At 44.6% G+C, this 13,112-nt stretch overlaps 1 protein-coding gene across 1 annotated transcript in view; it reads right to left on the reverse strand.

The window, feature by feature from the left end:
• The window catches only part of SEMA3G (semaphorin 3G), a 98,078-nt gene that overhangs the window by 49,983 nt on the left and 34,983 nt on the right, over window positions 1-13,112 (reverse strand). The window contains exon 2 of the mRNA XM_070937061.1: window positions 7,858-8,018. Coding sequence (XP_070793162.1) covers window positions 7,858-8,018 — 161 coding nt within the window. The remainder of the gene's footprint in view (window positions 1-7,857; window positions 8,019-13,112) is intronic.

A 13,112-nucleotide genomic window follows, 5' to 3' on the forward strand; every position in this document is an offset into this window, starting at 1 on the left:
GAGCCTCAGTCTTTCGAAAAGGGGCAGTCCTTTTAAGATATCTTCTCAATGCCCGTCTCACATCTAGAGTATGCCACCGCTTCTCAGCAGGATGACGCGGGTTCGGGCAAAAGTTAGGCAAAACGAGTTCTTGGGCTCGATGAAAACGAGTATTCACTTTAGGAACAAAAGCCGGGTCGAGGCGTAGAACAACCCGGTCAGGATAGAAGATGCAGAGATCACTTCTCATGGACAAGGCAGCAATTTCGGATACTCTGCGCGCCGAAGTTATTGCTAACAAAAAGGCCATCTTCAAAGACAAGTGGCGTAGACTGGACGAAGCGATGGGTTCGAACGGTGGACCCGTCAAGGCCTGCAACACCAAGGTAAGGTCCCAAGTGGGGTAGCGATGAATCGGCGGAGGCCGCAAATTTGAGACCCCTTGGAGGAAAGAACGGATCCTGGGGTCCTGAGACAAAGGAACACGAGATTCTCCTGACAGGACAGTGGCTAGAGCCGCCACCTGTCGGCGTAGAGTCGCGGGGGCCAAGCCCTTGGAGAAACCCGCATGCAGAAAACACAGAATGTCCGGAACAGAAGCAGTTGTGGGGTCTACGTGATGATCTCCGCACCATCTCGTGAAGGCAGTCCATGAGGCATTATAAATACGAATTGTTGAAGGCCTTCGAGCTGCCTGAATAATGGAGATAACATCGGCAGACAAATTGTCCTTAATGAGCTTTATGCGCTCAAATGCCACACGGCTAATCGAAGCCATTCTGGTTCCGGATGACGGATGGCTCCTTGAGTTAGTACTATCTTGTCGGGTGGAATCCTCCACGGTGGTTCGACTGATAAGTTCTTGAGATCGGCGAACCACTCTCGACGGGGCCAATACGGTGCAACTAGTAGAAGGTTCGCCCGTTCGTGAATGACCTTCCGCACTACCTTTGGGATGACAGGAAGGGGAGGGAAGGCATAAAGAAGGCCCCTGGGCCACTGACTCCGAAGAGCATCCAGCCCCTCCGCTGCTGGACATGGATAGCGGGAAAAGAATCTCGGCAATTGGGTGTTCTTTGCCGTCGCAAACAGGTCCACTAGGGGAAGGCCGAACCTCCTGGACAGGTCCTGGAACAAGCCGGGGTCCAGCCTCCACTCGGCATGATCTATTTGGTCTCTGCTGAGCCAATCTGCTTCTCGATTGAGAGTCCCCGAGATGTGTTCGGCTTTTATCGACGAGAGGTGGAGCTCTGCCCATGACAGAAGACGCTCCGTCTCCTGCATCAGTGCCCAGGAGCGGGTCCCCCCTTGTTTGTTGATATGGGCCTTGGTGGCCACATTGTCCGTTAGAATCAGAAGGTCCTGGCGATATACAAGGCGTTTGAAGTGTATCAGGGCGAGACGGACCGCTCTGAGCTCTAGCCAATTTATATTGTGCAGTTTTTCCGCCGATGACCAGGCACCTTGGGCTAGCTGACGGTCGAGGTGAGCCCCCCAGCCTCGCAGACTTGCGTCCGTGGTCAACACCATCCGAGCTGGTTCGAGAAAGGGAGAACCCTTGTTGAGGGCTGGAGATAGCCACCACCTCAGGGAAAGGCGAACTGGAGCTGGAACCTTTACCTTGAGAAGAGACTCCGCTCGACCTTGTCTCTGGTAAGGGAGTAGGAACCATTGGAGGCGACGAAGATGGAAACGTGCCCACGGAACAATGTCTAAGCAAGATATCAACTTCCCCAGAAGCTGGGAGAGAGACAGCAAGGTCACAGTCCGGTGTAGTAAGACTTGAGATGTCAGTTCCCGAATGCTGGCCTGTCTGTCGGGAGATAGGGAGACCACACACAGCGTCGAATCTATTGTTGCTCCGAGATGTAGGATACTCGATGTGGGAACAAGATGGCTTTTGGCAAGGTTCAAAGTGAACCCGTGGTTTTGAAGGGACTGAAGTACTAGCTCCCGGTCCTGGGTCGCCTGTTCGGGAGAAGACGACAGGATCAAAATGTCGTCGAGGTAGCACGCCAGACGAACAGGAATCTTTCTGAGCGACGCCGCTACTGCCGCTAGCAACTTTGTAAACGTCCTCGGAGCGGACGAAAGGCCAAAGGGCATCGCCCGATATTGAAAATGGTGGTCTCCAAACGCAAACCGGAGGAACTTCCTGTGCGACTGATGAATAGGGACGTGCAGGTACGCTTCCTTTAGATCTACAGATTGCATCAGATCTCCCGGACGAATGCAACCCAGCAGAGACTTGAGAGAATGCATCTTGAACCGACGGTACAAGATGTGTTGATTGAGACGTCGAAGGTTCAAAATGCCTCTCCAGTCGCCCGAGGATTTCGGCACCAGGAATAGTGTTGAATAAAAGCCGGTTTTGAGTTGATGCAATGGAACCTGTTCTATGGCCTGGATTTGCAACAAATGTTGGATTTCGAGCAACAGAAGAGACCGCTTCTCCGGCTGAAGTGGCCAAGGGCATTGAAGGTAAAAGTCCTGTGGCATGGTGGTGAATTCCAAACGTAACCCTTCGGTGACAGTTTGGACAATCCAGGCATCCGAGGTGGTAGACGGCCACAGGTGAGAGAATGCCTGGAGCCTGCCCCCGATTGGGACCAGAGGCGGTGAGTCACTTACCGCGCCTGGCAAAACGGCCCGCTGACTGTCTGAAAGGTCGCCTGAAGTTGGATTGTCGGCGACCGCGGTCACGAAAGGGCGCCCTGTCCGAAGTTGGTTGGTACTGAGACTGCGAAGATCTGTAGTAAGAGGCGCCCCCGGCGCCCTGCTCCTGTCGAAAGGGCTGTCGATTATAAGGTACATAGCGCCTGTCCTGACGTCGGAAGGACGTGGGTAACACCTTCTTCTTATCCCTATTCTCGACCAGCACAGAGTCCAGGGATGAGCCAAATAAGGCAGGGCCTTTGTACGGGGCAGCAGTCAAGCGCCACTTGGACTTGGCGTCAGCTCTCCAGTTACGGAGCCACAAGAGACGTCTTGAAGATACAGTCGAAGCTAAGGCCCTGGAAGCAAACTTAGCTGCGTCTAAGGACGCGTCAGCCGAATATTCAGCAGCTGCGACCAGTTTGGCCAGGTCCTGCTGTAGTCGTGCGTCCTCGGGGGGAAGCCTGTCCTTCAATTGACGCAACCACACCAGCGATGCCCGATTAAAGAATGATGAGGAGGTTGCAGCACGAATGGCCCAAGCCGCCGCTTGGTGTGTTTTGCGAAACCCCATTTCGGCTCGTTTGTCCTCAAACTTGAGACCATCCCCGGCCTCACCTACCAGGATGGAAGACGATGTAAGACTCGCCACCGGATCATCAATCAAAGGTAACTGCAGGAGGGCATCCAGCGCAGGGGCCGAGGCATAGAGCTTTCGATCAAATGAATTCGGACCCGACAACGAGGCGGGGCGGTCCCAAGGCTTTTGAACAACCTGGCAGAAAAGATCCGGACAGGGAACAAAGTCCTCATCAGGTTGAGGTAGATTGAACAGGTTACTGTTGGGACCAGATGGATTAGAAGAAGAGGAGCCCTGAAGAGGTGTGGAATCCATATTAGTGGCAGCTTTCGCCTTGCGTAGGAGAGAGCGAAACAATGAAGGCTTAAATAGACCTGGAAATGCCGGCTTGTCCTGAATCTCTTCTTCATCCTCCGACATCTCAAAATCTTCCAGGAAATCGTCCTCCCGGGCTGATTCAGGCACAAGGCTACAGTCAACAGATCTCTGCTGATGTTGTGCACCAGGGGGATGCATGGAAAAGGCCGAAGTGGTAGGGCACGTAGGAGCAGGGAAGGCACCAGAGGCTTGTTGCAACCCCATTTGATACATATGGGACATGGCCTGAGTAAAAAAGGACTGAAAATCCACAGGCTGAGGAACCCCTGGGCCCGCTTCAGGGCGGAGGCCTGCTGCAGTGGGTGTAAAAGTAGCTTCAGGGCCTGGCCTAGAAGCTTGAGAAAAATGGCTTGCAAAACTAGAGGAGCGGGACCTAACACTGGCCCTTGACTGATTAGTCGCAGACATTGGAGCCTCCTGAGAGGTAGATGGGCCATCCTCCCTCAGACCACTGACCAACAATTCTACATTATGAGAGGCCGAGGGCTCACAGGTCACCTCATGGCTCAAGCCTTCAGGAATTGGTCCTTGACCAGGGTCCTGGGCCCGTTGCCTAGCCTTAGCAAACTGCTTTTCTAGTGCTTTATGCCTCCTTTGGGCATCTTTATCTGCTGTGGCAGATTTGGAGGACTTTGTCTGCTTGGAAGCCTTAGATTTCTTCCCCCTGAGCTGCCTAGGGGAAGGTACTGGGGAGGGAGAGAGACTCCTGTCCATATCAGAGGAAAGGGCACCTTCCTCCCTATCATCCATGATTAATCTCCCCAATGAATTATAATTAATGAATGAATTAATTGTAAATAGAACTTATCAATTCTATATATATGATTGAATATTAGCAATATAATTGTAATATATATATCTATATGCTCTGTTATTATTATATTATTATTATTATTATTATTATTTTTTTTTTTTTTATATATATTTTAATTGTAATAAATGCAATAAATATGTACAAACACAACCAGTTTATCAATATAACAAGGCAACAGCCCCCTTTTTTTTTTTTTTTTTTTTTTTTTTTTAAATAAAAATGTAAATTAATTTAAGCAAAGTGTACTTCCCTGAACTTTCAGGCACCCCTCTGCAGGCCGTTGTTAATTGCAGGTACGATCAGGACAGCGTCCCCACCTGCCAGCAAGCTAGCGACCCTGGAAACCAAAGCCCAGGTCGCTATGGCCCCGGAGATCCAAAAACGGAGCCGATGATCAGGGCTCAAAATGGCGGCCCGCGAGGGGAATTTCCAGAAGTCCTAAGCCAGGCGAAACACAGCGCCTGCGGCCGGACTGAAGCTGCAGCAAAAAGGCAGTCACAATATTCAAAGGCAGCTGATGAGTATGCCAGCCGGCAGGGACTCAAGCCGCTCGATCCAATGGCCACTAAGGCAAACCGGAGCCTCGCAAAGTGACTGGCAGCAAAATGGCGGCAATGGCTGCAAACGGCGGGAAAAACGTTAGAAATAAAGCGCCAGCCAAGCCAAGCCGCAAGCGGCGGCCGGAGCCCCGAACCGCCGCTACGCGCTTCAACCTTCTCCAAACGAAGGCAAAAGAAGCGCAGCACCTTTAAACAATAAATAACTAATATTTAGCCAATTCAGAAGGAAATAACTAAATAAAGAACGAAATGCAATCAAGAGAACAGACACTCGATGCTATTGCAATGGCTGAGTGAAAAAGTCTGAGGAGGAAGCAGGAAGTGAGGAGGATGCAGCTCCAGAGGGATTTGATTGACACTCAGCTGTGCAAATAGGAGTGATCATAACCCAGAATGAGGAGTGTCTGAACGGCGAGTAGGAAAACAAATGGGACACAGTCCATAATTTACCTTGAAGTTGCAGCTTTATGCATTTGCAAATAGCTTCCACTGAATATACATCTTTGCACAAATGGGATCAAGCAATTCTCTTCAACATGCATGATTTAGAGAAAACAATGTTGGCTGGACCAAAAGAGCAAAAAATTCTGGATTTAATTTCCCATTGGCCAGATTCCCTCTAGATAGTCTTGATTTTTTTCTTTATAGGCTTATGAAAGTGTTAATGGCCTATCTCACAGAATTAATGAATAAAGAAACAGAACAATTACCATTAAGAAGTTTGCATAGTACTTGTACTAAAAATTCCTAACCCGTCAGATCTCATTTCCTATCTCAATTTATACTAAGGTTGACCTAGCAGTTGATTTACTCATTTAACATGTATAGCAGAAATCCTTTTGTAAACTTCTATAAATTACTCAAAACCTGATTGTGTCTCAGTTTCCCATGCTTTCAATTATTTTAATTGCAATATAATCTCTTTAGGGCTGTATGTTTTGCAAAACCCTCATCCATCTATCCAATCTGGTGTCACATTTCTGGCTTCTATTTAATAAAGTTCGCTCTGCTCTTAACTCTACCAGAACTTAAGTCTGACTTTGCAGAGCTCCTTCTGTCCATCTCAAGTGTCGACTTCTATGGAAGAAAATCTCCTCTAGGGATGATTTAATATCCTGATCTAAAACTACTGAAAAGTGCTTGGTCATGCTAGAGCAACACTCAATGAGCACATTTAAAACCACACACAGAGACAAATAAAAGTCAATATGCAAGACTCTGAAATATCCACAATGGAGGAATGATTGCTAAAAATAACAGAATTAAAATGGAAGACAAAATTGACCTGTTTGATTAGGAAAAGACAAATAATCATCTTTCATGATTGGAAACCCCTTATGGACTTTTTGCAAAAGAAGAGGGAAATTAACTTTTGATTAGAAAGGGTAGACTTTGTTAAGCAGGAAATTATGCTATAAATTTAGAGAGAGAGGACAAATTATAAAAGCATCTATAATAACTGCTAAGAAGACTGGGAGCCATTTTTTGTAATGTTTGCTTTTTCATTATTTTCTGCATTCTTTTTTTAATTTTCTTTCTTATCTATTCATTATTTCTTTTCTAAAATTTATATTGTTTTTATCATGTTAAACATTTCTTTAATAAAAATATAAAAACAAACACAACTCAATGTGCTTGTAGAGGCACTTGACTATTACCATGTGGAAGACTAATGTTAAGTATACATTTTATGGCAAGTTTTCCCAATAATATTTAAACTGGCCAGCAAGAGGGAAATATAGAACTAAGATTAATAAACAAAAGTATAAAAGCAAACTCTTAGTATCTCAACAATTTGCAAAAAAGTTCCCATTAATGACACAGATGGCTGTTTTTTTTCCAATTTCCAATTTTTCCAACTTCCAATTTTTTACAGAGCAGGGAATCCAATGAGTTCTCTCCTATTTGCTACTGTGGTCATGGAGAAGCAGCTGGAGTACCCACGGTGGGCTGAACTGGTAATCTGCAAGCTGTGGACTGCCACTCTTTCCCTGGAAAAGGGCAGGCATCCAGTCCTTCTGCCTAAAACCTAGGATTTGAAGTCTTCTTCTCTTCTACCTTAGCCCTATTTATCCCTACTGCCTAAAGGTCATCTTTTTCTCCACAGTAGGTCTCCAACTAGTCAGATTCTTACAAGATTATTCAAACTGAAGTTTCCTTTGACTTTGCTGAGCTTGATCCCTGATGATCTCACAGACGTGTCCATGTAGTTTTCTTGGCAACAATAGGGAAATAACATCTCATCTTTTGGGATGAGAATGGAGGAGCCTTCCCAGTCTAGGTTTCAATTGTAGCTTTCCATTTACCAGGTACTAAAACTGTGATGGTGCAGTGGTTAGAATGCAGTATTGCAGGCTATTTCTGCTGACTGCCGGCTGACTACAGTTTGGCAGTTCGAGTCTCATCGGCTCAAGATTGACTCAGCCTTCCATCCTTCTGAGGTCGGTAAAATAAGGACCCGGGTTGTTGGGGACAATAGGCTGACTCTGTAAATTGCTTAGAGGGGGATGTAAAGCACTGTGAAGCGGTATATATGTCTTAAGTTCTATTGTTACTACCCAAGCTTGATCCTGCTTAGCTTGGAGTCCAGACAAGGTCAGTTAGATGCTAATCACTAATAAAACCATATGATAAATACATTCCTAAATTATAGCATGAACAGTGAAATTTTAGTTCCAATCTCAGCTGAGTACTGAGGCCATTTGATGGTCATAAATAAGCCATAGTCTCTGGCTTCTCTCATGTTATGTTCTATGAGAAGCAATAGATTGTTCTCCTTTCAGAAGCCACCATGAAGAATGTCTATGGGGAGCCATTTTAATTGTTTCTATGTAAATAATCAGTACTATTACAAATACCTGACTGTAAACAATCCATCTTAAGAGCATTACCTCCTTAACATCCATATTGGTTTGGTCTAGCCGAAGCGAGTAAAGGGTGTCCTTTCCTCCAATGAATAGGCGATCACGGTATTCATCTAGGTACAGGGAGCGAAAGTCTAAACTTCCCCGGTGACCAAGAAACAGAACTGAGCGGTTAGTGGCCAGGAGATCTAAGAGACAGGAATAAAATGACAAAACAAAAAAGTTAGAACAAATAAGTTGAAATAGAAGATGTTCTCTGTACCACATAGCTTGGGTAAGTCATTGCTTGGCACAATTCAACAAATGGGAGTAGCAACAAGTGAGTTAAAACAAGTGGCCGAGAATTTGCTGCAATTAAAGTCTCATTCTTTCCAACAGAATTTTCTCATGGTTTTTTTTGCAAATATAGTATATGGGTCAGTTGCTGAATATTTAGATAAGACACAAAAAGTTACTCTATAGGATCTTTGGAGGCAACATTTAAACCAATGTTATCTCCCTACCACTTATCATAGTCAATTGAATCATAGTATAATTCCCCCCAATTTTCTTTCTTTACATGGCTCAGTGATTTATATATTAACCATAGAAGGGGGTTTGCGGTGAGTTTGCACAACATGGCAAGCAACCTACTGACTAATTAGCAGGTCTGCAGATCAGACAAAGGCATAATGTGTTTTGCTTGATTTTTGGCTTAGTGTGTTTTGTAAGCCCACCTACTGTAGTTTGTAAACCATAGTTATAGCTTGGTGTGCTATATGACTGTAGCCAATTGCAGTTGAATAACAGACTCATAATCAAATGATAAGAACTAGTTTACTGAATTTATACTGAATGCAAAAGCTGATATGAAGATATAACCAAATAACAGAGTTGGAAGGGATCTTGGAAGTCTTCTAGTCCAACCTTCTGCTCAAGCAGGAAACCCTATACCAGTGATGGCTAATCCTTTTGCCATCGCATGCCAAAAGAGGGGGGAGCAGGGGGACCATGCGCACATGTGCCTACACCCATAATTCAATGCCCCCCATGCCCCAACCCCCCACCCACATGCACACACAACCCCCGCCCTCCCCCCGCTTTTGGCACGCGATGGCAAAAAGGTTATTGGTGGGCCTGGTAGGCCCATTTTTCACCTCCCCAAGTTCCAGAGGCTTTCTTGGAGCCTGGCAAAGGCAAAAATGGTCTTCCCCACCCCAAGGAGACCCTCCAGAGGCCAGAAATATCCTGTTTCCTGACATCCGGTAGGCCAGGAAGGCCCAAAAATCAGCTGGCTGGTGCACGCATGTGTGCTGGAGCTGAGCTAGGGCAACGCTTGCGTGCCCACAGATATGGCTCCCCATGCCACCTGTGGTACGCATGCCATAGGTTCGCCATCATGGCCCTCTACCATTTCAAACTGTTGTCCAATCTGTTCTTAAAAATTTCCAGTGTTGGAGCATCCATGGTTTCTGGAGGCAAATCATTCTACTGAATAACTCTTCTAACTGTCAGGAAATTTCTCCTGTGTTCTAGGTTGGTTCTCTCCTTGATTAGTTTCCATCCATTGCTTTTTGTCCTGCCTTCAGGTGCTTTGGAGAATAAATTGCCCCCCTCTTCCTTGTGACATTCCTTGTTTTCCCTAAATGCCTTTACAAAACTCCTCTTTTCCATGAAGATTTTGGCAGAAATGCTTAGTTGTACTCCAAAATCTTACTCAACCTAAGACTGTATATCTTTAAATATATATATTCAGTTTACTCAGGGATCTCTCTACTCTTCTTTGCTTTAAATTGTGATTGTGATTTTCTCAGGATGAGAAACTTTAGAACTTTATTAAACTGCAATTGTATTGTTCCCTCTATTTTTGTCTAGTTCAGGTGAGTAGGAATCTTTATGGAGCCCTCTCAAAGTCCCAAAACTCAAAGGTTGTAGAACTACAAAATAGGCAAGGGGGGGGACCACTAAAGGGGAAATTTCCTCCAGATCACAAGGCCAGGAAAGGGGAGGGAAGAGTCTTAGAATGGAGCAATCAGCCACATTCAAGAACTTCTGCCCTCTGCTCTGCTCCACAGAACCATCTGCAAAAAGGGAGCCAAGTGGACCAAAATGGCAGCCATCAAAGCCCCGCCCACTATATGTACATCAATCATACATATGTAGCAAGGGCTCGGGTTTCCATCTGCAGTTCTGCCCACTATTTTAGTCCCCTTATTCCTCTTGCAGATAATACCGTAAGGAGCAAGGTGGATGGACTCCGCTATAGTGGCAACAATAGTCCGTCTGGACTATTGTAACACTCTCTACATGGGGCTTCCCTTGAAGAGCACCTGGAGTTTCCAACTAGTCCAGAATGCAGCCGCGCGGGTAATTACGGGAGCGACTCGACGCTCCCATGTAACACCGCTCCTGCGCGAACTGCACTGGCTCCCGGTGGTCTTCCAGGTGTGATTCAAGGTGCTGGTTGCTATCTTTAAAGCGCTCCATGGCTTGGGACCTGGGTATTTATGAGACCGCCTTCTGCCACCGGTAGCCTCCCATCGACCAGTACGCTCCCACAGAGAGGGGCTCCTCAGGGTGCCGTCGGCTAGGCAATGTCGGCTGATGACCCCCCAGGGGGAGAGCATTCTCTGTGGGGGCCCCTACCCTCTGGAATGAGCTGCCCCAGAGATTCGTACGATTCCCGACCTTCGTACCTTTCGTCGCGCCCTAAAAACATTATTATTCCAACAAGCAGGGCTGGCCTAACTATTTTAATGGGTTGTTTTATTAGAGTTTTTGGCCAATTTATTTAATTGTTTTAATTGCTTTTAATTTTTAATATTGTTATGGTTTTATTTCTGGCTCTACACCGCCCTGAGTCCTTCGAGAGAAGGGAGGTATAGAAATTCAATAAAATAAATAAATAAATAAATAAATAAATAAATAAATAAATAAATAAATAAATAAATAAATAAATAAATAAATAAATAAACAATGAATGCACCATTGGAAGACTTGAAAGAACAGATTAAGGATAGAGTCATCATGGAAAAAATCTATATGTGTAGTTGCTAGCAGTTGAAAATGATTTTATGGCACATAATTAATCAATCAATCTGGCTTGCAGTTGGCTCTGTGTAAGGATGCATTAGGGAATTTTCTTTCTGGATTTTTTTTCTCCATAGCCACGTTGCCAGATATGGCTGATTTTTCAAGCTTAGCCTATCTTTTATTGACTTCTCCAGCTACATCAAATTTAATCCTATTCTGCTTAGTTGTTGTTGTTTTAGCATTACCATGTTGACCCACAGATGGGCAGGCAGTCCTGAGCCCCTTTACATATTTTTTCCAACATTCTTTTGGGTTGGAAAGAATAAAAAGTAGGTGGGAAAAGAACTGGAATAGAGAAGGGCAGGGCTGGAGACTGGAATGCTCAATAGAAACTACCCAAATTATAACCTTTTCTTGTGGTCCTGTTTTGCATAGAAAGATATACACACATGCATATAATTTTTGCTAATTTTTTGTGTTATAAAATGAAGAGAGGCCGTATTGTTAATTTTCTAGTGCAAGTCAAATGACAAATACATTTCTTATATAAATCAGTTCATGCCAGACAACAGTAATAGATTCAACTAGTATCTCAGAAAATCTGCTAAATCCCATTTTTTTTTAAAAAAAATGTATTTTTTAAAAAGCAATATAATCTTGTAATGTGTTATTCTTACTCACTAAACATCTTTCTTAGTTTAAAAAAAGCACACACTTCTGAAACTAAGAACCACAAAATCTGAGAATTTTCATACTTGGCATAAACTCCAAGAACTGTGAAGTCCTTGGTGTTCTCTGAGCTTCGTTGTAAGAGAACTCCAACTCAGTTGTAACAGAACTCCAAGAACTCTAGTTTCAGGGAGGGTGTAGGGCCTGGAAATGGTGTTCTAACATCCTCTGAGTAAGACCTAAGAAAGTATTGCGAGATGACAAAATTAATCTTTTTCAATTTCACAAACTTCACAAGTTTCAGGGACAGAAGTGGGGGGCCAGGGGAGAGGAATTATAAAGGAGGATTTCTCTAAATCAATTGCTACAAAAGTTTCCACTCTTGATATATACTGAATTTGTCAAGAAGCAGATGGCTTCATGTCAGGGAAATTGGATACAGCATAAACAATCTTGGTTCAGTTTTCTACTTTGGTTAGGAACAAGAAGGGGATGGCTAGAAAGATAGTATTTGTTACATCCGCCTTGTCTCAGCAGCAATATGGCTAGTAAAAAGGATGGGGTTTAAACCTGGAAAATTAACACCTATGCTTAGGAGGGGCCATCTTTTTTTTATACTCTGACAGCCTCCCAAGACATTTTTCTTGCTAGGAAAGCTGGGTCCTCCGTCTGAAAGGCTGGAAGGAGTTGCCATTATCTGGGAGTGAAGACAGAAGGATTCTTTAAGGCTGATAAAAAGGCTAAAGGATGAATGCTCTATAAAGCAGTCAATTGTGTGACAAAGGAGAACTCCCTGACAGTTGCAGAATGAGTCTTATCTGTGGCTGCTGAAAGCTGGAGTAGATTTGAGGTCTTGGAACACTGTGGGGGAAAGTCAGGAAAAGAAATGTGGGGAGAAAGATGAAAGAAGAGCACACAGGGTTTTATAAAAAGAGAAACTAGAAATACTGACTAAAACCCCTTTTTACCAATAAAGGAGAGTATTTGTAGTTCAGAGTTGAAATGAGTCCTTGGTGCTCTCTGAGTTTTGTTGTTTGCTTGCCAATTTTCATACCCCAAACTAGACAAAATCATTACTAATAATCACTAGTAATCAGATGAAATTACCTAGTTTGGTAATGAAATTGCTCAGTGGTGGGTTGCTCCCAGTTCGGTCTGGTTCTTGTGAACCGGTAGTAAAAGCGGCGGGAGGCTCCGCCCACTCTCCCAGACATCATCACGGACGATCTGAGCATGCGCAGAAGCTCCCGTTGCAAACCAGTAGTAAAGGTAAGTAGAACCCACCCCTGAAATGTCTGCAACCTAACAACCAAGCTCAGAGAGCACCAAGGACCCTTCAAAAACCTTTATAAAAAGCTGATGCCCGGCAAATGCTCTTCAGGTGTGTTCCTCATCCTCATTCAGAAAGGCCATGATGCTTTTGGGTAATGAGAAGTTTCAATGTGCCTAATGCTCAAAGCAGCTGACATGGTGATAAATAAAAAATGCTCATCATGAGATGTAGCCCATTTAGAAACCACCAAATTGATGAAGCATGTTGCCTGTTGTTCTTCAACGTAGGAAGAGATACAATATCTGCAAAAGAATACATCTGTATTTAT

The sequence above is a fragment of the Pituophis catenifer genome, unplaced genomic scaffold (assembly GCF_029215685.1).
Source record: "Pituophis catenifer annectens isolate HBS135680 unplaced genomic scaffold, rPitCat1.0.hap2 SCAF_2, whole genome shotgun sequence".
Taxonomy (NCBI): Eukaryota; Metazoa; Chordata; class Lepidosauria; order Squamata; family Colubridae; genus Pituophis; species Pituophis catenifer.